Source organism: Polyodon spathula, chromosome 9, assembly GCF_017654505.1.
Source record: "Polyodon spathula isolate WHYD16114869_AA chromosome 9, ASM1765450v1, whole genome shotgun sequence".
In the NCBI taxonomy this organism is placed as follows: Eukaryota; Metazoa; Chordata; class Actinopteri; order Acipenseriformes; family Polyodontidae; genus Polyodon; species Polyodon spathula.
The window spans coordinates 50,036,573-50,059,937 of NC_054542.1; the positions used below are offsets into that span (position 1 = coordinate 50,036,573).

A 23,365-nucleotide genomic window follows, 5' to 3' on the forward strand; every position below is an offset into this window, starting at 1 on the left:
GCAGTGTGAGCATTGCAGTCTCTGTCTCCACAGTGCAGTGTGTGCATTGCAGTCTCTGTCTCCACAGTGCAGTGTGTGCATTGCAGTCTCTGTATCACAGTGCAGTGTGAGCATTGCAGTCTCTGTCTCACAGTGCAGTGTGTGCATTGCAGTCTCTGTCTCCACAGTGCACAGTGTGTGCATTGCAGTCTCTGTCTCCACAGTGCAGTGTGTGCATTGCAGTCATTGTAGTCTCTGTCTCCACAGCGCACAGTGTGTGCATTGCAGTCTCTATCTCCACAGTGCACAGTGTGCATTGTAGTCTCTGTCTCCGCAGAGCAGTGTGTGCATTGCAGTCTCTGTATCTACAGTGCACAGTGTGCATTGCAGGCTCTGTCTCCACAGTGCAGTGTGTGCATTGCAGTCTCTGTCTCCACAGAGCAGTGTGTGCATTGCAGTCTCTGTATCTACAGTGCACAGTGTGCATTGCAGTCTCTGTATCTACAGTGGAGTGTGTGCATGGCAGTCTCTGTATCCACAGTGCAGTGTGTGCATTGCAGTCATTGTAGTCTCTGTCTCCACAGTGCACAGTGTGTGCATTGCAGTCTCTGTCTCCACAGTGCAGTGTGTGCATTGCAGTCTCTGTCTCCACAGTGCAGTGTGTGCATTGCAGTCTCTGTATCCACAGTGCAGTGTGTGCATTGCAGTCTCTGTCTCCACAGTGCAGTGTGTGCATTGCAGTCTCTGTCTCTGTCTGCAAGCCTTGCTTTCAGATTGTTTTCCACTTCCATGGTCATTTCACCTGGACAGTGAAATTGTCCCCATCCCTACAGGGCCTTCTTTCTAGTCAGTAACCAACCAGCTTCTTCCCTGATTGACTGACATGCTTTACAACCAATAAGATACTTTGACCCCAGAGACACTGCTGGGGTGAAAAGACCTTGAGGACATAAAATAGTAACAGATTTCCTGGAAGGCAAGGCAAGCAAACTGAAAACTTTCCTTAACTTAGGGTAGTACCAAATGAAAATGTTTGCTTTAACATGTGTTTCTTTCAAAACTGCACATTTGTGCCCTATACAGTGAATGGAGGTGCATGAGAGATAAACTTTATTCAATGAATTATTGCCATGTGTGGATTGCAGTTGTAGCTCAGCATGAACAAAAAATGAGCAACATTTCTTAACATGCTAGTAAGCTAGTTGTTTACCGTTCATGAAGAAAAATAATGACTGAGTCTTTCTAAAACACGGTCTTGATTCCATGTTTAAACTTATGGCTAAAACTATACTGAAGATTGCAGATGAAGAATCTGGATCATAGTTGTACTCTAGTACCCTGCACCCTCAGTCTTCATGGAGTAACATCATGTCTTTGTGGGCCCGAGGGGTCCAATCTGAAAAAGGGAACATCACTTGATCACATGTATTGAAGGGTGGTGGAGGCTGTGCATTGCTGTACAATTTCTAAAGTTTCAGAAAACCATACAGTATAGTTTCCAGGGTTCATCGATGTGCATTGCAGTGAAATAACTTGTCCCACCCTTTGCCTTTCTATTACAGGGTGACGTGAGGCAGGCAGCCATGCTCTGAGCAATCCTGCACTGAAGTGGGTAAGTCTTTAATCTGCTGGACTCCACAGCTGCCTTCTAATTAAGACTCTGATGAACTGCACTGCCAGGTGGTTATTAGTGGCCAAGCCGAGCCCTATTTTAGACTCTCCAGGAGCCTGTAGATTTGTGCAGACGCCCTGTCGTTACTGTGAGTTAAAGAGAGCTGAGCAGAAACACACTCCACCAGGGAACCTGCAACTCAGCAATTACGGAATGCAGGGATCCCATTAAACTGGGGGTCCCTGTGCCACTGGATCTATTTTCAGTCAGTCAGGACTTCAAGCTGATCTTTAAAAACGAGTGGCCAGGCTTACTTGTGTTGTAACAGCAAGGGATCCACTATCCAGCCATGATGCCATTCTAACAACCCTGTTAAACAGTGTATTGCATTGTGGTTCTCTTGTTAAACAGTGTATTGGATTGTGGTTCCCCTGTTACACACTGTATTGGACTGAAGTTCCCCTGTTAAACAGTGTATTGGACTGTGGTTCTCTTGTTAAACAGTGTATTGGATTGTGGTTCTCTTGTTAAACAGTGTATTGGATTGTGGTTCCCTTGTTTAACAGTGTATTGGATTGTGGTTCCCTTGTTTAACAGTGTATTGGATTGTGGTTCCCCTGTTAAACAGTGTATTGGATACTCAATCCCACTGCAGTCTAGCACTCTCATCACTGAGCCACTCAAACACACTACCTTCCACAGTGCAGTCCAGTACTCTAACCACTGAGCCATTAAAACTTACTGCCTCCCACACTGCAGCTCAGCATTCTAACCACTGAGCTACTCAAACCCACTACCTTCCACACTGCAGCCCAGCACTCTAACCACTGAGCTACTCAAACCCACTACCTTCCACAGTGCAGTCCAGTACTCTAACCACTGAGCCACTAAAACTTACTGCCTCCCACACTGCAGCTCAGCATTCTAACCACTGAGCTACTCAAACCCACTACCTCCCACACTGCAGCCCAGCACTCTAACCACTGAGCTACTCAAACCCACTACCTTCCACAGTGCAGCCCAGCGCTCTAACCACTGAGCTACTCAAACCCACTACCTTCCACAGTGCAGTCCAGTGCTCTAACCACTGAGCTACTCAAACCCACTACCTTCCACACTGCAGCCCAGCACTCTAACCACTGAGCTACTCAAACCCACTACCTTCCACAGTGCAGTCCAGTGCTCTAACCACTGGACTACCTTCCACACTGCAGTCCAGTACTCTAACCACTGGACTACCTTCCACACTGAAGTATGGTGCATTGCGTAACTCTCTGATACATCCACACACAGCCTGTTACTACAGCGACCCAGACAATATTAAAAGGGTACCTTGACGTAAAGGGAGATGTCATATTCCTGAGGCTCAGCAACCCTCTCCCAACTCCTGGTTGCTCCCTGGGCATGGTCTTCACTTGGGGTCTTTTCTGTTGTGGGGGCTCCTCCTCCTTGTTCTGCTTCCTCCTGAGCTCCTGGGGCCGGATCCTTGGCCTCCTTGGGCAGCCCGTTCTCCTGCACAGCCTCCTGGTTCTCCCCTGGTGTGCCCCCAGCCTACTTATCCTGACTCTCATCCTCACTGCTGGAGTCCTCATCACTGCTGCTGCTGCTCTCCTCCTCATCCAATTCTCCACTCTTCTTTTCCTTTTCCATCACTTCTTTCAAAGCCTCTTCCTGCCATCCTTGTTTCTGTCCAGCCTCCTCTTGGTCTGTTTTCTCTCCTTCTATCTCGTTTGCCTCCTGCGCTTGTCGCTGCCCCCCTCTCCCCTTGCTTCCACTTCTCCCTGTCCCCCCTCAGCCTCCTCTTCCTCTCCAGCTCCCTGGTTCCCATTAGGAGTCCCGCTCCCCTCTGCAGACGCCCTTGCCTCTTCTCCCTTCACAGCTTCCTTGTCCTCCGGGGGTGCTGTCAGTCCCTCCACAGCATTTCTGTCAGCGGTCTCAGCCTCTCCTGAGTGTGAACAAACCCCCTGGTCCTGCGTCTCTTGTCCCGTGGCAGGAGTTTCACTATACATCTTGGCTTTCCCCTTCCCTTCTTTCAGTCCATCTACCAGCGGGGTGCTATTGCTGTGGAGGGGTTCTCCATTGACCAGCACTGACCTCCTGAACCTGAGAGTGAGCCATGCTGCTGCTTGTTATCTCTGTGTAGTGGTTTGTTTAAGTTTGTGAGTCTTCAGAATGCTCACTCTCACTTCACTGACTGCTCCTCATCTGCCCTCTCTCTCTCTCTCTCTCTCTCTCTCTCTCTCTCTCTCTCTCTCTCTCTCTCTCTATCTCTGGGATTAGCCAGTTTCAGAGCCTGATCTCCACATGACTTCTCTATCAAATCCCCTTTTTCAAGAGCTTGCACACACAAGCTGTTCCTTTTAGAAAGGCCGGCTGACCTGTCAAACAGTTTTTATTTCCAGTCCTGCTCTATGTGAAGAAAGGAAGTAGGATGGAGAAGGTAATTACTGTTTTCTATATGCTGTGCTTGTGCAACATAAGGGAAGTTAAGGGTTTGCGCAGAACACTTTAGAGAATTAATAAACAGACATGTTAAAGTGTATCTTTATTGCGTACAGGTAAAAAAAAATTCCTTGAATTAGACTTGTTTGCATTTTCTTTAATGCTAGTTGTCACTGAGACTGAATAACACATTTTTTTCAGTGGTAATGCTTACAGGAATGTTTGAGGACAATGTGTAGTTACTGGGTAAAGGGGAGAATATGGCATGACTTAGGGATTTCAGTTACACGTGCAAAACGTGTTTGATATGTTACATCTGCTGCCTCAAACAGAAATGTACAGTAAGTCACTCTAAGAACTGGACACGTGACGCATTTATTAAAAATACAGCACAATAGACTGCTGTAAATTAAAGTTGCCACCAGAGAGCGCAGTTTCACTGCAGTCCCTTGCACGACTTATTCGTTACTGTTAATTATGTTCTATGTTGATCGCGCAGACGATCAGATCTCTGTTTATTAATGTTCCAAAAACTCACTCTAGGTCACATTTTACAAAAACATGTTTAAACTAATAAATAAGCAATTAGCATAACGAACATTATAGTATCACAGAAAGCTGAGTTCTTACCTGTAAACAGGAACGCGTTTTAAGTTTGAAACTCATTGTCTGGAGCTTGGTGATACATTGCGTTTTAAGGTTCAACTTGCATCTCCATCTTATAAGTGGATGGAAGCTGAAAATACTTTTCTAAAAATACTTCAGATAAACTGTTTTTATCTTAAGTATTTAAATTGTGGTGAAACCTCAACGTTTCCATAAATATATTTTAAGGGCATTTCTCATACCTTCCATTAAATCTGCATTATGCCACACCCGCTCTAGCGCTCAACGCTGAATGGCACACAAGGGATGTAATGTTTTATTACACATCCTTGTAACATATGTCATTGTTTAAATAGAATATTCGTCAAGCTACAAAAACTGTGTCTCCCAAACACTTCTGAAACCAAAGTTACGCCATTGAACTAATGTACTCATTAACATTCGTGCAGCTTTGCATACGGTAGATTGTTTATTAAAATAACATTTTAAAATCATCCGTTGCTCTTTGGTGCAGCACACATTCGCATTTCTATAGCTCCGCCTTTCATCACAAGTTCAATTAAAGGCTATACAAAATGCAATTAAACAGAAACTAATGAAGAGATACAAATGTGTTAATAATTGCACAGCTAGAAAAACTGAGATTAAACCACTTGTAAAAACAGAATACTTTAAAGTATAAAAGAAAAAATAATAACATAAATAACATTGGAAATAAAAAAAATGCAGTTTTGAATGTAAAATAGAAAAATATTATATATAAAAATGATTTTTAAAAAATAGCTATTTTACAAAACTTCTTGGTTTAAACAATACTCTATTTAGTCTTCGTTATTATATTCAGCACAAGTCAAAGGTGCTGGCCTGCCTGGCGCTGGTAATTAATACGAGAGGGGCAGTGGTGACATACAGCCCAGTTATCCTGTCAAAGCATTTGGAGACTGGCCATGACGACGAAGGGGTCCGGGGGCTGGTTAATGTGATAATATTGATAATATGAAGGTGGCTACCCTGTTGAACCCCTTGAGTGGTTCTTGTTGTAGGCGTGGCGTATTTTTAGGGCACCGTGCATGGCCAGCCTCTTGCGCACGGCTTTGGTAAAGACATCAAGGTGCTTACTTTTCAAATTATTTCTTTAACACGACTGATTGACAGCAACAAACTAAACAGATATTGTGACGTTTGCTGGTTGGTTGCACTCTATGTGAATAAATAAATCACTTTTGTTAAATAAATACAGTAATAACCATATAATAATTTACAATAACCAAGAACCATTTCCATTCAAAATGAGTTTATTTATTTGTTTATTTATTTATCATTGCAAAACAACACTGCAAGCATCCCGGGAACACACCAAGACAAACCCCTCCTAATCCTTCGCCACCCCTTGACATCCGTTATGGCCTCTAGATTCAGCGCAACTGTTTACTTTTCACAGTCGGTCGGTAACTAACGAGCAGTCCCTATGCATGACAGAGCACCGGGTTTAGCGCAGTCTGAGTGCATGCAGTGCGTCTAAGGAAGCCATTCTGGGTTTGGAGGTGTGTGAAACAGTGCTGTCTGTAGTAGAAGGGCAAGAGGAAGGGGCGGCAGAGGACCGGAAACGTCTTTAGTGCGACGGGTACCGGGCAGCTGCTTTGTCTCCCAGTCGCGGCCTCGGCTGGTAGAAACAGTCGCCACAGACACACTACCGCCGAGAAAAGGACAAGCCTTTGAACTGCGGCAGTAGCAACAACAGCTCCCTTCCCTCAATGCAGTAAATCAATAGCAGAAGACGACGACGTCGGGCCGCTAGCAGCATTCACAAAGAACAAACGCCGAAAAACAGATTGGTTTGCTGCGAATCCCAGTACGCAGTGTTTTGATACCACACCGGCAGCAGAAACAGCGGAGGAAAGCCTCAATAACTCTTGCATGCAACAAGAAGAAGAACAAGAGTGACAGGAGAAGGAAGGAGCCGGCGATTCGAAGATGGTTGATGTGCATTTTACCGATCTGCCGAATGCCCTGATTGCGTGCAAAGTGGACGAGAATGTCTTCACTGACCGTCAGTGCAAGGTACGATTCAGACTCAATGCCTGTGTTATTACACGTATTATAATACTGTAAATGCAACTGCAAAATATAGTTTAACGCAGTGTGGCAAAACATGGAGGAGTGGAGCCGGTTAGACTGAAAGGGCAGAGAGGCTAAAAACAAAACATCACAAATATTGGGCGCATTTATTGATGTACTTCCCCAGGTTACCTTTTCTAAAAATGTTCTTAATTGTTCTCGATCATTCCACTTTCCAAACCGGTTGAACTGTACATCACCACGCCGGCAGATAGACAGCGAGGCAGTCTGGTTGTACTTGTAAAATAAGATGTTACTGTTGTCATAGTCATGGTCCAGGAGACTTTAGTTAAATTGAATACACAGACCGTAAGTGATTTACTCTTTAAAAAAAGAAGAAAACAAATCTAAGTTGCCGCTAAGATTCGAGATTTGGGTTGCTGACATGCTGCATTCTAGTTATTGTTTAACAAAACATTACACATCATAGTCCAAAAAACCCCACTTACTGCCACATTTTTTCCAAGCTCTAATTTGCTTTGAAATTCAGTTTTTATTTTTCCTATGAGCTAGTGGAGGGCATTACAAAAGTTTGTGTCGTTCCAGTGAGTAATATCCTGGTTATTGTAAGATGTGAAATGCTTTTGTAGGCTTGTTCCACCCACTTGCACTAAAATAATTCCTTTTTCATACATACATACATGCATGTTTTCACAGCAAGGCTCAAGTTTGTCATTTTTGTCCTGAGGAGCAAAAAAAAAGTTATTCTATCTGCGTAGTTTTAGTACAGAGATTTATATCAATCTGTTACAATGACCATTTCGGTAAATTAAAAAAAAAAAAAAAAAACTGAAATCCACTCGGTTATTGTAGCCAGAAAGCATAAAGAAACTGAAGCTCCCACAGCTCTTATTGTGACTTGTCTGCAGTAAGAATTGCACATCTCTCCCGCAGGTTAGCGAGGATCGTATAGGCCTGCAGTCTTTGGAATTTGGTCACGCGGTTCTGTGCATCTCCAATTACAGATGCAAACCAACAAGCTTGTCGGAGCTCCTCCTCGCAGTGCTTGTTTTAGTGTTCTGGAAGCTCGGCGGAGCTCCTCCTCGCAGTGCTTGTTTTGCAGTGTTCTGGAAGCTCGGCGGAGCTCCTCCTCGCAGTGCTTGTTTTGCAGTGTTCTGGAAGCTCGTCGGAGCTCCTCCTCGCAGTGCTTGTTTTGCAGTGTTCTGGAAGCTCGGCGGAGCTCCTCCTCGCAGTGCTTGTTTTGCAGTGTTCTGGAAGCTCGGCGGAGCTCCTCCTCGCAGTCTTGTTTTGCAGTGTTCTGGAAGCTCGTCGGAGCTCCTCCTCGCAGTGCTTGTTTTGCAGTGTTCTGGAAGCTCGTCGGAGCTCCTCCTCGCAGTGCTTGTTTTGCAGTGTTCTGGAAGCTCGGCGGAGCTCCTCCTCGCAGTGCTTGTTTTGCAGTGTTCTGGAAGCTCGTCGGAGCTCCTACTCGCAGTGCTTGTTTTGCAGTGTTCTGGAAGCTCGTCGGAGCTCCTCCTCGCAGTGCTTGTTTTGCAGTGTTCTGGAAGCTCGGCGGAGCTCCTCCTCGCAGTGCTTGTTTTGCAGTGTTCTGGAAGCTCGTCGGAGCTCCTCCTCGCAGTGCTTGTTTTGCAGTGTTCTGGAAGCTCGTCGGAGCTCCTCCTCGCAGTGCTTGTTTTGCAGTGTTCTGGAAGCTCGGCGGAGCTCCTCCTCGCAGTGCTTGTTTTGCAGTGTTCTGGAAGCTCGGCGGAGCTCCTCCTCGCAGTGCTTGTTTTAGTGTTCTGGAAGCTCGGCGGAGCTCCTCCTCGCAGTGCTTGTTTTGCAGTGTTCTGGAAGCTGCTCGGTCGGAGCTCCTCCTCGCAGTGCTTGTTTTGCAGTGTTCTGGAAGCTCGGCGGAGCTCCTCCTCGCAGTGCTTGTTTTGCAGTGTTCTGGAAGCTCGTCGGAGCTCCTCCTCGCAGTGCTTGTTTTGCAGTGTTCTGGAAGCTCTCGGAGCTCCTCCTCGCAGTGCTTGTTTTGCAGTGTTCTGGAAGCTCGTCGGAGCTCCTCCTCGCAGTGCTTGTTTTGCAGTGTTCTGGAAGCTCGGCGGAGCTCCTCCTCGCAGTGCTTGTTTTGCTTGTTTTGCAGTGTTCTGGAAGCTCGGCGGAGCTCCTCCTCGCAGTGCTTGTTTTGCAGTGTTCTGGAAGCTCGTCGGAGCTCCTCCTCGCAGTGCTTGTTTTGCAGTGTTCTGGAAGCTCGGCGGAGCTCCTCCTCGCAGTGCTTGTTTTGCAGTGTTCTGGAAGCTCGGCGGAGCTCCTCCTCGCAGTGCTTGTTTTGCAGTGTTCTGGAAGCTCGGCGGAGCTCCTCCTCGCAGTGCTTGTTTTAGTGTTCTGGAAGCTCGGCGGAGCTCCTCCTCGCAGTGCTTGTTTTGTAGTGTTCTGGAAGCTCGTCGGAGCTCCTCCTCGCAGTGCTTGTTTTGCAGTGTTCTGGACCAGCAGGTTACAGTTATAAAAAAACTATTTTAAAAAATCAGTATGTTTTGTTTTTTTTTAGTTGTTTTAAGTGAATATGTTTTGGTTTTGTGCATTCTACATGTTAAGCAAGTTTCAAAAGGAAAATGCTGAAACAGTTAATTCAGCTCCCTGGTGATGTAATTGATTGACCTCAAATGGAAAACTTGAATACCAGTACATTGCAAAAGCATTTCGGATGCGTTTCTCACATTGCAGCTCCATGTTTGAGTTACAGAGACCTACTGTACAACGTGCAACACAGTCACGCGTTAACAGAAAGAAACAAACCAGAATATACCACTGACGTCAAGCCCAGTTGGTTTCCTATCGGTATGAAAATGATACTGAACCGTTACTGCTGGCAAAGCAAAAGGCTTCGTGCTCGTGAGAGCAACAAAGAAGAAAATGGCATTCTCTCATTAACAGATCATTTGTGAATATTGAGTTGCACATTGATATCATGCCTTGCTTCTGGCTTGTACCTGCTAGGGGAGGAGTGTACAGTATTTGACTCCAGTGCACTTCTTTTGCTTACACAGCGGCGTTGTGTTGGAGCAGGGAGGCTTGTTTGTCCAGTAGGCTTGGCAGTGAGCTGGTTACACTCCAGGAAACTCAGGCAACAGAAACACGGTATCTCAACTGTAGCCTCCAATGGCTTCGATTTAGTTTTTCGGAGTAGCAACAACTATCATATGAATTAGGGATGTAACGACCCCCTAATATCACGACCCTGGTCTGTATCGCCATGGGCGGGTCGACCCTGGTCTGTATCGCCATGGGCGGGTCGACCCTGGTCTGTATCGCCATGGGCGGGTCGACCCTGGTCTGTATCGCCATGGGCGGGTCGACCCCGGTCTGTATCGCCATGGGCGGGTCGGATCCTGCTCCCTGGAGTTGAACAGAGAGAATACAATACCATATTGACTCACATGCACTACTGCATGCTCATTCTGAGCACCTTGCTTTTCCAAGCTTCTAGTGTTTAGATCAGCTGCTGTTCAGATGACTTGAATAGACAACACCAGGTTCTAATGGGGATATTGATCTGCCTACTATGCTTTATGTCTTGTTCAGCCCCAAAGCATGGCAACATCAACTCTACGGAACGAAGTGCAGCGCCGGACAGTGGGCAGAATAAATGTTTCATGATATCACTGCCCTGAAGGAAATGACTAATGCTGCCGTCTTCATCCAGTAACGTATTTACATGTGTCGTCTTTCCACCAGCTACCAGGAATGTGAGGACTGGGTTACTCGCTCCGGGATACACAGGATTAAGAGATTTGACCACAGCGAATGAGCAATACGAGGTTAGAGGCTGGAAAAGGACAGGATGTGGGAGCTGGGAATTTTGTGTTGTTTACTGTTCTGAGTTAGAGATTTGAACACATTGAAACTGGGATCAATGGGTTAACCTGTGGACTTGGGAACTGGGAGACCTGTTGTTGTTAAGAACATAAGAAAGTTTACAAACAAGAGGAGGCCATTCGGCCCATCTTGCTCGTTTAGTTATTAGTAGCTTATTGGTCCCAGAATCTCATCAAGCAGCTTCTTGAAGGATCCCAGGGTGTCAGCTTCAACAATATTATAGGAGAGTTGGTTCCAGACCCACAATTCTCTGTGTAAAAATGTTCTGTTTAGAATGCCCCTTTTATCTAATCTCAATTTGTGACCCCTGGTCCTTGTTTCTTTTTTCAGGTCAAAAAAATCCCCTGGGTCGACGTTGTCGATTTTGAATGCTTGAATAGATTCAATTCTTTTAGCCTGTCTGCGTATGACATGCCTTTTAAACCCAGAATAATTCTGGTGGGTCTTTGCACTCTTTCTAGAGCAGCAGTATCCTTTTTGTAGCAAGGCAACCAGAACTGAACACAGTATTCTAGATTAGGTCTTGCTAATGCATTGTACAGTTTTAACATTACTTCCCTTGATTTAAATTATTGTTGTTGTTCATGTATTTGGTAGACACCTTTATCATAGGCAACATTACAGGTGTTCCAGGGTTACAATGCAAAAATCAATATTGAAATAGTGTAGTTTACAGTAAGGACAAATTATACTTAAAATACTGTATGAAATAAGATGCAACAAGTTAGGATTACAACAATTTAATCTACAATGAATGTCATAATAGTAGTGCAAGCATAGTGCATCAGCCGAGGATCCAGTAACGTGGTGCTGAGGTCATGTGAATACAATGCATAGCAGGAGAGGTAGATCAGGAGATCTACAAGTGCAGTCTAAACAGCGGAGTCTTGAGGAGGCGGCTGGAGGCAGTGAGAGACACAGTTATACCTGCTTTATTCATTTATTGTATATTTGTTTATTGTATAAAAGTTTATTTGTTTATAATATTTAGTAACCTGTGGTACTGTCAGTACCTCACTCTGAAACGTAGATCGCTGGTCTCAAGATTGATATCCTAGTTGAATAAATATAGTTTATTTGAAACATTGTATAACTGAAAAGAAAGCCTGTACTGTAAGAGAGGGTGTAGCACTGGGCAGGACACAATGCTGAATAAACTCGGAAATAGGAAAAAGCGCAGCCGGTTTCGGAGAACGTTGATTAATCTTTGAAGTGTTCCTCACATCTTTAACTTTCCTTGGAAGCCGGGATATGGAGTGGTGTTGAATGGAAATTCCTTGCTGTAAGGCCGGTGGAAATGTTGTGTGCTTTCCGCACGGAGTGTGATGTTCCTGTCACTGAGCCAGATATGTAGCAGCCAGAATTGTGCAACACCAATCACAAGGACAATCGCAGAGCCTTTCATTCCAGTGCAGAGACAAGCCTGGGTCTCCAGTAAACTAAACACATCTTTCTTCAGCACACTTCCGTGTAGTGCCCCAGAGCCAGGCCACTTGCAGTAAGGCATGTTCACACTTCGTTCATTGGAGCTGTTTATATAATAGATATAAGGTTATATGAATCCAACAAAGTTAGTCCACCACAGAGTTTGTGTTAATCAAACTGAACTGCAGCCTTACTATACACAAGCAGCCTTACTGTACACGGGTCTCGCGCCGCCATTGTGTAGAGCAATACTGTAAAACACTGCTGTTTATAGGAAAATGATCATTCACTAATATAATGTGAACTGAACCCATTAGAATTCCAATGTAAACGATCACCTCCTTGCTTACTGCAGTGAGGGACAGGAGCTGTGAGCTGCTGGTTCTTGTGTGCATGCTTACTGCAGTGAGGGACAGGCTCTGTGAGCTGCTGGTTCCTGTGTGCGTGCTTACTGCAGTGAGGGACAGGCTCTGTGAGCTGCTGGTTCCTGTGTGCGTGCTTAGTGCAGCGAGGGACAGGCTCTGAGCTGCTGGTTCCTGTGTGCGTGCTTACTGCAGTGAGGGACAGGCTCTGTGAGCTGCTGGTTCCTGTGTGCGTGCTTACTGCAGTGAGGGACAGGCTCTGTGTGCTGGTTCCTGTGTGCGTGCTTACTGCAGTGAGGGACAGGCTCTGTGAGCTGCTGGTTCCTGTGTGCGTGCTTACTGCAGTGAGGGACAGGCTCTCTGAGCTGCTGGTTCCTGTGTGCGTGCTTACTGCAGTGAGGGACAGGCTCTGTGAGCTGCTGGTTCCTGTGTGCGTGCTTACTGCAGTGAGGGACAGGCTCTGTGAGCTGCTGGTTCCTGTGTGCGTGCTTACTGCAGTGAGGGACAGGCTCTGTGAGCTGCTGGTTCCTGTGTGCGTGCTTACTGCAGTGAGGGACAGGCTCTGTGAGCTGCTGGTTCCTGTGTGCGTGCTTACTGCAGTGAGGGACAGGCTCTGTGGGCTGCTGGTTCCTGGTTCCTGTGTGCGTGCTTACTGCAGTGAGGGACAGGCTCTGTGAGCTGCTGGTTCCTGTGTGCGTGCTTACTGCAGTGAGGGACAGGCTCTGTGAGCTGCTGGTTCCTGTGTGCGTGCTTACTGCAGTGAGGGACAGGCTCTGAGCTGCTAGTTCCTGTGTGTGTGCTTACTGCAGTGAGGGACAGGGTCTGTGAGCTGCTGGTTCCTGTGTGCGTGCTTACTGCAGTGAGGGACAGGCTCTCTGAGCTGCTGGTTCCTGTGTGCGTGCTTACTGCAGTGAGGGACGGCGCTGTGAGCTGCTGGTTCCTGTGTACATGCTTACTGCAGTGAGGGACAGGCTCTTTGAGCTGCTGGTTCCTGTGTGCATGCTTACTGCAGTGAGGGACGGCACTGTGAGCTGCTGGTTCCTGTGTGCATGCTTACTGCAGTGAGGGACAGGCTCTTACTGCTTGTAATCATCAAGGTGCATAAACGTATTGCATCAACCAGACCTGTGCAAACAACACTATTGTTTCACAGTTGGCTACGCAGTGCAGATAAACTGAATCATTCACAAAGGATTTGTTTTTCTGTTTGTTTGTCCCTGCCTTGTGTTTCTGCGTGCTTGTCTGTTTGTGTATGTCTCTGTATTTGCTGAGTGAATCTCTTGCCCTTTGCCCCTGCAGTAAGTAGATATCTGTCAGTACCTACTCCTCTTGGAAAAACAGTTTTGCATGTAATTAGCATTGTAAACAATCTTCTTTTTTTTTCCATATTGATACTGCAGCTATTTCCAAACACTAAAGTTTGAATTATTTAGCATGGCTTGTTTAAGCTGATGCATTGTTCCAGGCATGTGTAATCTGTTACTCCTATTTGAGGTTTTAGCTGACACAAGTAGTTAAAATTAAAATAGATTTTATTGGCATGACAAGTCATACAAGTATTGCCAAAGGTAATATAGTAAATGTACAGAAATATTGAAAAAAATCAATTATATATAAATAATTAGTATGTAAATATAACATCTATAAAATTAGTAATACAATACAGTAACAGTGCTAGTATTGAAAGGCCTCTGCTCTGTACTTCCAAGGTTGCAATATTATACTGTGCAGAGAATTCTGCTGCCTCTTTCTTTTCCCCCAAAAAAGATTTTTGTTTTTCCTTTGTCCCCTTTCATCAGTGAAACATGTTTTTGTCTGCCAGCCTGACAGAGTATTTCTCTGATTTCTCTGTACATTTGTTTTGCACAGGGGAGGATGCAATGTGTCTCTGATTCAGTCTCTCCACTGCCTGTCGCACTGGTTACAGTCTCTCAGGGCTTCCAGTTTCATTTGTGTCTGCCTGTTTCAGTTTGCGATTTGTGGTCACAAAGGAAAAGTTAACAAAAGTAGTGTAGGCCCCTGTGTACAGTACTACTCGTTGGTAGTGTGTGCTGGGCAGGACGTCAGAGTGCAAGGTTTAGACTAGTTTGGTGTGCAGGTTGTATTTCGCAGATAAGAAGTCCAGGATATTCATGTTGTTAGCACAGCTTCCCCTGTAGGGTGATGGAATGCAAGCACACGCTCTCTTGATTTTTCAGCCACAGTTGAAAGAAGCGACAGGTCTGTTTTTCATGTCCTTTTCAAGCACATTTATGCAGGTTATTTTGTGTTGTTTTTTTTCCATTCAGTTTTGTCAGGCCTTGTCAGAGTGCTGTACAGCCCCCTTTGTAAAGAGACTACAAGGTCTTACCCCACATGCAAATTCTCTTAAAGCTAATAAATGCTTTTGTTATAATTTTTTTTTTTTTTTTTTTAAAAGTTGGGTATGCATTTTTCCAAGTCAGGTAACGCTTTTACACACTCCATTGTTTTTCGAATCTGAAGGTTGTTCCTGATACCACAGAATCTGTTGCCACTACCTGTCTTGGTTCTTTTTCCATGTGGAATGTGCTGTTGCCACTCCTGCTCTATGTTGCAGGCCGGTGAAGTGTGGCGGCTGGCCGTTGGGTTTTCCAATAGCCTGTGGCTTTTCACTAGTAACCGTCTGTTTTTTCAGTACAGGATTCCTAAAGACAGCTGGGGATTCATAAGACATTAGCTTTTGAAAGGCTGCCTGCAATGTGGCCTTTTCTATAAGGTCAAGTGGCTGTCCATTGTCCATTTGCATTTTAAACAGCTGATTACCAGCTGGCTTCATAAAGTAATTAGAAAGGCTCCTGACCTGCAAGCAGCCAGCTTCATGACCCTTGAGCTTCTGCCAGCCAGTGAACGCTGGAGGCTAAAGCAGCCTAGTCCTGCCCTGTGGGTGTGAGGAGACCCAGGGGAAGCTGTAGGCTGTGTGTGAGGAGACCCTGAGCCAGCCTGCTGTGGACAGGCTCTGATACAGAGTGCCAGAGAGCACAGGAGGAACGCTGGCCTGCCTCGCTCATAACTTTAAACATCCTGCAGCAGCGAGGGCCTCGACATCAGCATTGGAAAACAAGCAACCGGGTAATAAAAGAGGAACGCTTTGACAAGAAGTTGCAATCACTGGCCGTCATGGCTCTGTAAACTGATGAAGGCACTAGCAGGGATGTTTGTTAGCTCAGCTTAGTTTCTGTTGTGATTGTGTTATGCACTTGTGAAGAGTAAGAGAGCTACTTTTAATCTGCTCTGCTTAACTGCATGTGTACAGTCTGGAGGACAGGTAAACCCTTGCCTGTGTTTGGGCTATTGATAAGAAAAGGATTTGTATCTGAAAATATTAACTGACGCACACTCCTGTACATTCTCCAGTGTCATTTTATTTCATTGTTGTGTTGACCATTTGTTCTATTAGTCCTTTTTTTTTCTCTATTTTTGTATATAGTTCACTTTTCTATATCTGTATTTCTGATGTGCCCTCCCTCAGATGCTCATTTCACACTGCATGGAAAGTAGCTAAAGTGTAGCCACTAAACAAAGGAGGCAGTAGTTCTGTTTAGAGCAAGGACCTGATATTCATCATCGTTCCCTAAAGCCTGACCCCAGCCTACACTCGCAAAAACATTCTTATAAGAGGAAACATTTTCAGGATGCATTTCTAGGCGACACAAGATCGTGACCCCTAAACTCTGGAAGTGTAGGAAAGTTTTTAATTTGAAGGAGTGGTTCAACTCCAATTATACCTTCTACAGAAATGGTCTGCGTAGATATCAGTGAAAATGTGCACGTCAGCAGCTATCCGGAGAACGTTCTCAAAGTAGACGCCGGTCTACTCCAGGGAGAACATGGAGTGATCTGCACAGCCCAGGACACACGGTCTCTGGAAGCACGCTTCCTTTTAAATATTCAGTATACACAGACCCAACTCTTATAGCTTGCCATTTTTTGTAGACAAGCATTTCAAGTTTCTCATTTCCATTACAGGACATTGATTACAGCAGGGATGGCAATAAGACTCCCATTGCAGAGCAGTTTGATCCGTTCCTGGTTTTACTATGAGTTTAATAAAGCACACCTGAGCTCGTTCCCTGTACCAATCAAGCATGTATTAAACCCTGGAATCGGTGAAACTGCTGTGCAATAGGAGTCTTATTTCTATCTCTGATTTACAGTCTAGATCAGTAATAAAGAATAAAGGCATTCCACTGTGTGAGTGGCACGGCTGATCCCTGAAGGTTTGTTAGAGTGACCTGGTGGTTGTTGGAACAGTGAGCCTCATGAGTAGGACTCAGTTTATGAACAAGGTTACAAGCTGAGTTTAATGAGGGTGTAAACAGTGTTCAGGACTTCTCAGCTGCTGTTAGCACAGTCAGGGTTAGGGGAGCGTCAATAGAGACAGTAGTGTGTACACACACAGAGCACATTCCTCTTTGCTGACTTCATTTCCACTTTCGCTCAGATATCTGAAGCATGACTCTGCGTTTTGATGGTGTTTTATTTTTCCATTGTGGAAATTTTAGGTGAATGCTAAAAACATACAATAAGTTAAGTACTATTCTGTCATTGCTGCTCACCTTGAGTGCCTCCCACTATATTGAGGTCGTATGGATGTGGACAAGATCAAAACAGTATCATTCTTCAAGTGAAAATTAATAAATCTGTATATATTTCTATGAATCATGAGTAAACTGGCAGGCTAAATTCAACTGTAATCCTATCCGTTTTTGTTGTTTTATTATTATTTATATTATATAAATTTAGTTTAAAAGTACCCACAAGGAGGGAAACGCTGACAGAACCTACCGTCGGAGGACACAGGCCAAGTCCCTGTAGTGTTTAAACTGGTATTTCAAACAGAACAGTGCAACAGTATTTCCTTTAGCCCCTGTGACTTCCATTATTGTATTATTCTATTATTGGGTTGAGTGTGTGTGTATGTGCTGTCTCTGTCGTCCTGTAGTAGTGAACTTGGCATGCTGTTTATCCCAGCTGTGGAAAGTCTGCTGAGCCAGGAGAGAAGCAGGTCACAGCAGTTACCTTTTTAAAGCTGCATTTGTGAGGGGGAGGGGGAGGTTAATCAGCTGACTGTCAGATGCCTGAGAGGGGGAGTCAGTCCTGTGCTTCATGAAAACTCCACAGACTGGACACTAGTTACTGTTTACTGTGTCTCATTGCTCTTTTACTGTTTCTTGCACTGTCACACGTTCCATGTCAGCTGCCATGGCCCTGTATCAAGGCACACTGACACACACACCCACACACACGTTTACATTCACATGGGGATGGTTTTTCCATTTCAGATTTGAAACCATTCTGTATTCTATACCGTTGCATAGATACAGCAGGAGCTGCTGCTTCTAAAAGGAAAGGTATTTGCAACCACTGTGACCACAGCAATGCCACGACCTGTGCACAAACGCACTGCAGTAAAACACTGTTAGTGCTGTACGTTATTCTGGGTGCAGCACTGCAGTAATAAGAACATAAGAACATTAGAACATAAGAAAGTTTACAAACGAGAGGAGGCCATTTGGCCCATCTTGCTCGTTTGGTTGTTAGTAGCTTATTGATCCCAGAATCTCATCAAGCAGCTTCTTGAAAGATCACAGTGTGTCAACTTCAACAACATTACTGGGGAGTTGATTCCAGACCCTCACAATTCTCTGTGTAAAAAAGTGCCTCCTATTTTCTGTTCTGAATGCCCCTTTGTCTAATCTCCATTTGTGACCCCTGGTAATTGTTTCTTTTTTCAGGCTGAAAAAGTCCCTTGGGTCGACACTGTCAATGCCTTTTAGAATTTTGAATGCTTGAATTAGGTCGCCACGTAGTCTTCTTTGTTCAGGACTGAACAGATTCAATTCTTTTAGCCTGTCTGCATATGACATGCCTTTTAAGCCCGGAATAATTCTGGTCACTCTTCTTTGCACTCTTTCTAGAGCATCAATATCTTTTTTATAGCGAGGTGACCAGAACTACACACCTGATGTCTCCATACAATAAACTTCCCAGCACCTTTTGCCATATTTAAAAAAAAAAAAAAAAGAAAAAAGAAAAAAACGTGCTGCAAGCCTTTTTTACATCTATGTGATGCTTTTGACCACTTGGTCCATAAAATGTGTATATAATGTTTAAGTAGCCGTGTGGATGATTTTCTAATGTGTTTTCATTCCCTATAACTATTCTGAAATGTGCCCACTACATACAGGCACCTCCTATATATACAGTAAGTGCACATACACCTCTTTGCACAGTTATTCAGTATCCCCAACGTTCAAGGCTGTGCTGATACATGCCCCTCTGTGCAAACACCTCTTTGCAGATATTCAGTATCTCTGGTGTTTGAGGCTGTGCTGATCCATGCCCTTCTCTAGCACTAGGCACAGTTAGACACTATGTCATCTCTGCACAGAGATAGTCACACAGGTCTGTGTGTATTCGGGGGGGGGCATGTGCCAACAGAATATATATCTTCAGAGAGAGTTGGAATTAGCACTCATGGAAACTATGCTGCTGGGTTGCTGATAATGCAGCTGTCACTCTGCAGACCTCAGCTGATTTACTTTTTCCACTTTCAGCAGCAAAAACAAAGAGGAGTGGAGTAGGGCTGTGATTAGGTTGTGTGAGGAAGGTGATGTCACCTTTTTCCAGCTGGTCTTTCTTTTCTGTCTCTGCCTGTCTTGAGGCCAGTAAGGGAGGGGAGGTTAAGGTTCATTGGAGAAACACTTGTCCTGCCCCCTGGCGGGCCAGCCCTCTTTGTTCAGTGGAAAAGGGGCTGGGCTGGCTGGTGGAGTTATAAAACACAGCAGCTCTGAACTGGCCTCTGGAAACAGAACCTGAGGACAGGTCCTCCAGCTGGGCTGTGTCAACATTCCTGTACAAACAGAGGCTTGTGGAAGACAAACCTGATTAAAAGGGTTTTGGAGCTGTTTTTAATTTTATTTTTAGAGATAGATGAAAGCTGCTGAGCTGTGGTTTCATTTGAGTTCCTCTGCAGCCCAGTGAACCAGGCTGAACAGTCTCTTAGAAAGCTTCTTTGCTTTATTTCAGACTGCCAGGCTTGGTTGGGTTCAGTCAGAGCTCTGTCCGGGTTGGGATCCTGTAAAGAAAGAGGTTAGGTTTTGCCAGTGCTGTTTGAAGTAGTGAGAGGTTTGTTTAAGTCAGCCTTTGCTAGTCTGTGCTGCTTCTCGAAGCTGGTGTTCCAGTCTCTCTCTGGAGAGACACCATGCACCTGAAAACCCTGAAGAGATGCTGCTTCTTCCTGATTGCCTCCCTGGCAGATCACGATGTCTTCTACAGACCTGACGTCAGGGTAAGAGCATCAGAGCAGGGCAGGGAGAGGGAGAGGTGTCGGTGGCAACTGCTTTTGAAATTGGTGTGATTCCAGCCATGGCGTATTTATGGTTGGAAGTTTGGAAGTCTGTAATCCATGCTAACAGTAAAGACTTGTGCTGTATGCTATTTAACAAAGTGAACGTATGCTCTTTGACCCCAGACATGCCCTCCGACCCTGCCCAAGATGGGGTTGCGTATAGACTCTCTGTTTCACACACATGAAAGAACTGTCCTCTTTTAGGGCTGAAATATCCGAGTCGCTCGCCTTTCTGCAATGTAGGTATTCTGGCTGGAGCTTTGATCATCCAGCAGGTTGCTATAAACGGAGGCACTTCAAACTCTAATAGTAAATTCAGAATCTGTGGGGTTGTAGTTGTAGTTGTTCAGTGTCAGGGCTATTTCCAGCACAGCGATTTCACTTCAGTTTCCTTGGAGCGTCAACTCTTTTGAAGCGCATTCAGATCTCTTTTTAACTAGGTTTTGTGTGGCTTGTATCAAATGGAGAAGCTGAAATCCACGTTTTGTTTTTAACTCCGGTTGTATCCTTTCTCTCCTGCAGGCAGGCTTCGAGGCTCTGTTCCGATCCTTCGACTGCGACGCCACCTTCCAGTTCTTCAAGAGCTTCCGCCGCGTGCGAATCAACTTCAGCGACGCCGTGACGGCCGCCCAGGCCAGAGTGACTCTGCACAAAAGCGACTTCAACGGGAAGGAGATGCGCCTCTACTTCGCCCAGGTGAGCAGCACTGCTTCCACTGCCACGGGGGTGCTTTCAGCATAGTGCCCTGCACAGCAAACTAGGCACACGCAGCTAAATCAGCAGGACTCTCAGAAGCTTAGCCAAGCCTTTACTCTCAGTGGCAGAGAGCCATTGCTTAAATGAGAACAGCAAGTACAGCCACTGTTACAGACATAGTGCACCTCCTTACCAAGACAACAGCTCCCCCTTGTGTAATAAAAGAAGTGAAGATCTGGAGAGCAGTGAAGTTCAGGGTGCCTGAGATTTCTCTTTCTCTCCGCAGTCTCTGCACATCGGGAACCCCCGACTGGAGCCCCCCAAACCAGACAAGCAGTTCCTCATCTCCCCCCCGGCCTCGCCCCCTGTGGGTTGGGAGCAGGCGAAGGACGCCACCCCGGCGATTAACTATGACCTGCTCTGTGCCATCGCCAGGCTGGGCCCAGGTGACAGTCACTTCGCAGTCACTGTCCCTGCCCCTAACGTCCATATCCACCTGTCTCTATCTCTCTGTCCTCTTCTCCACTTTGACTCATTGCTGGTGCTTTGCCTGCCTGCCTGCTCTCTCTATCTATGGCGCTGTTCACATGTCTACCGCTGCCCCCAGTGTTTTTACAGCAGGCTTTATCCTTGGCTAGGACTGAAAACCTTCCAGTTCAAAAGACACCAGCGCTGTAACAATCCAGCAACACACAGTCCTGGAGAAGCAAACAGGCAGCAATTAGCTGCTACTGCCATCTAGTGGTGGCAACCTGTCAAGATTCCTAGCCAGAGAGAAAGCCTGCTGTAAAAACAGTGGGGGCTGAGTCACGGGACAGACATGTGACTTACAATACTCCTAAAGAACAGTGATTCATAAAGGATTTCAGTGTCATTTGTTTTGAGATTTCTGTAGATTATATAGTACAGTGAGATCACTATCTGCTTCGTACATCAACACCAAATGATTACACCGTCCATACAATGTTTGTTTTGCTTTTTTTTTTTTATTTTTAAGGTAAACAAATAAAAACAATAAAATACAATAGGGTCTACATTAGTGAACAACAGCAGATGTAAATACCATAATCCGCTCTTTCTGGGTCAGTCCTGCTGCTAAGGTATTGATCCCCAATAGAAGGGCTTCACTGGCATTAAACCAGACCTCTGTTTATTACTGAGGTGACGATTATCTAAATAGCAGCAGAAGTCAACACTGCCAGCCTCTAACTCTGTCATCCCAGCCTGGGGGATTTGTAGTGCCTGTTCAGATCGCTGGTTGGGTTTTAGCGCTGCAGTATTTAGGGGGCTGCTGTTTTAGCTCATTAGGATGAAGTCACTGTACGAACAGTGCGGCGCAGCGCAGGTGTGGAGAGTGACCCTTTGCTTTCTGTTGGCTGCGCAGGTGATAAGTACGAGCTGCACGCAGGGACCCCGACCACGCCCAGCGTTGTGGTGCACGTGTGCGAGAGTGACCACGAGAGCTCGGGAGGAGAGGACGAGGAGCAGCGGCGAGTGAGGCCTCGTATCGTCCAGACACGCCGACCTGAGTACACGCACTGAGCCCCGAGCGGGCAGCAGCTTCACCTTTATTAAAGGGGCGCAGGGACCAGTCTGGAGGCATCACCAGCCTTCCCTCACACCTCTGCTGCAGAGAACCCCTCCTCCTGGGGTGTTTGAGTGCAGCCAGAGCCGGGACTGACAGGCCCATCTCATTGTTGTTATTGGGGTCTGTCTTTGTTGTATTTATTTCCTTTCTGTGATTGGTCAAGAAGATGCAGGAGAAAGTGGAGCATGACTTTGTGGTTCTTGCATGGCTGCCACAGCACAGAAGATGATACCTTCAGAATGAGAAGTCTGAGGATGTGTGTGTGTTTGTACTGGAAAGAACTTCCTTTAAAATGTGTGTGTGTGTGTGTTTTTATATTTGTTACACTCTTCATTGTTTTTCTTGTCAACCTATTTTTTGGCATTGTTGACATCATAAGGTTAGACAGACAGACCGATATATTCTTGCTTCTTGAGGCGAGTTGCTTCTTGAAAGTGATGAAAGGGGAGGGAATGGGATTTGTTGTTCATTGTTTTGTATTTTTCGGTATCTCTGGCTGGGTTGTGCACAGCATACAGATTCCCCTGCTGTGACGACACTGTGGAGGAACAGCAGACCGGTTTTCCAACTCCATTTAGGTATCTGCATCTGTCTGTTCTGCCTCTTATTTCCTGTCATGAAAACTAATTGCATTCAAAGCTGTAATCTGAAAAGTGGATGCTATAAAAAGCTTGTTTAATGCAGCTGTAGCGTTTGTGTTTGTCATTTGTGCCTGGAATGTCAAAAGCATATCCTGGTAGGAATGTACATTACATATCAGCATTGCAGGTTCATCAACATTGTAGTCTGCTCATTTATTAACATTTTTATATGATTTACTATTAATAAACACACCCAGGTGGTTGTCTGTTGTGTTTCTTCAGACATTGTTTCTGTCTTTGGCAAGTCTAGGAGTTGTTTCATTGAATCAGGGAGGAAGGGGGAGGCGGTACAGCTTAGTATTCTCCTGTAGCTTTCACAGTTAATCCATTTTACTCATACACACCCTGCTAATAAGATGTGTCACTACAAGAGAAACAACAGAAGAGCAACAAGCACCAACAACCTCCATATATCAAACCCAAATAAGGGATGTGTTTCATTATCAGTAACTTTCCAGTAGCTTGCCTTTCCATTGAGAACTAACAACATCAAATAGAAGAAAAATAAAACCAAGCACATTACAAACACACAGCAGCAAGAGAAATAGAGAACATTACAAACACACAGCACAGCAGCATGAGAAATAGAGAACATTACAAACACACACAGCACAGCAGCATGAGAAATAGAGAACATTACAAACACACACAGCACAGCAGCATGAGAAATAGAAAACATTACAAACACACAGCACAGCAGCATGAGAAATA

The 23,365-nt window shown here is 45.3% G+C and overlaps 1 protein-coding gene across 4 annotated transcripts; it reads left to right on the forward strand.

Moving 5' to 3' along the window:
* The first annotated feature begins 3,962 nt into the window (after nt 1-3,962).
* LOC121320995 (calcipressin-1-like) lies at nt 3,963-22,875 on the forward strand. Of its 4 annotated transcripts, XM_041259877.1 has the most exons (4): nt 19,203-19,669; nt 20,252-20,425; nt 20,712-20,871; nt 21,810-22,875. In XM_041259877.1, the coding sequence occupies exons 1-4, from the start codon at nt 19,583-19,585 to the stop codon at nt 21,965-21,967; spliced, it is 579 nt and encodes a 192-aa protein (XP_041115811.1). In that variant the 5' UTR covers nt 19,203-19,582; the 3' UTR covers nt 21,968-22,875. The 4 variants fall into 4 exon arrangements, with proteins under 4 accessions (XP_041115810.1, XP_041115809.1, XP_041115808.1 ...); XM_041259876.1 differs by lacking the exons at nt 19,203-19,669; nt 21,810-22,875 and adding an exon at nt 3,963-4,031 and having other exon boundaries at nt 20,712-21,803; XM_041259875.1 differs by lacking the exons at nt 19,203-19,669; nt 21,810-22,875 and adding an exon at nt 6,077-6,700 and having other exon boundaries at nt 20,712-21,803.
* Nucleotides 22,876-23,365: the final 490 nt, after the last annotated feature.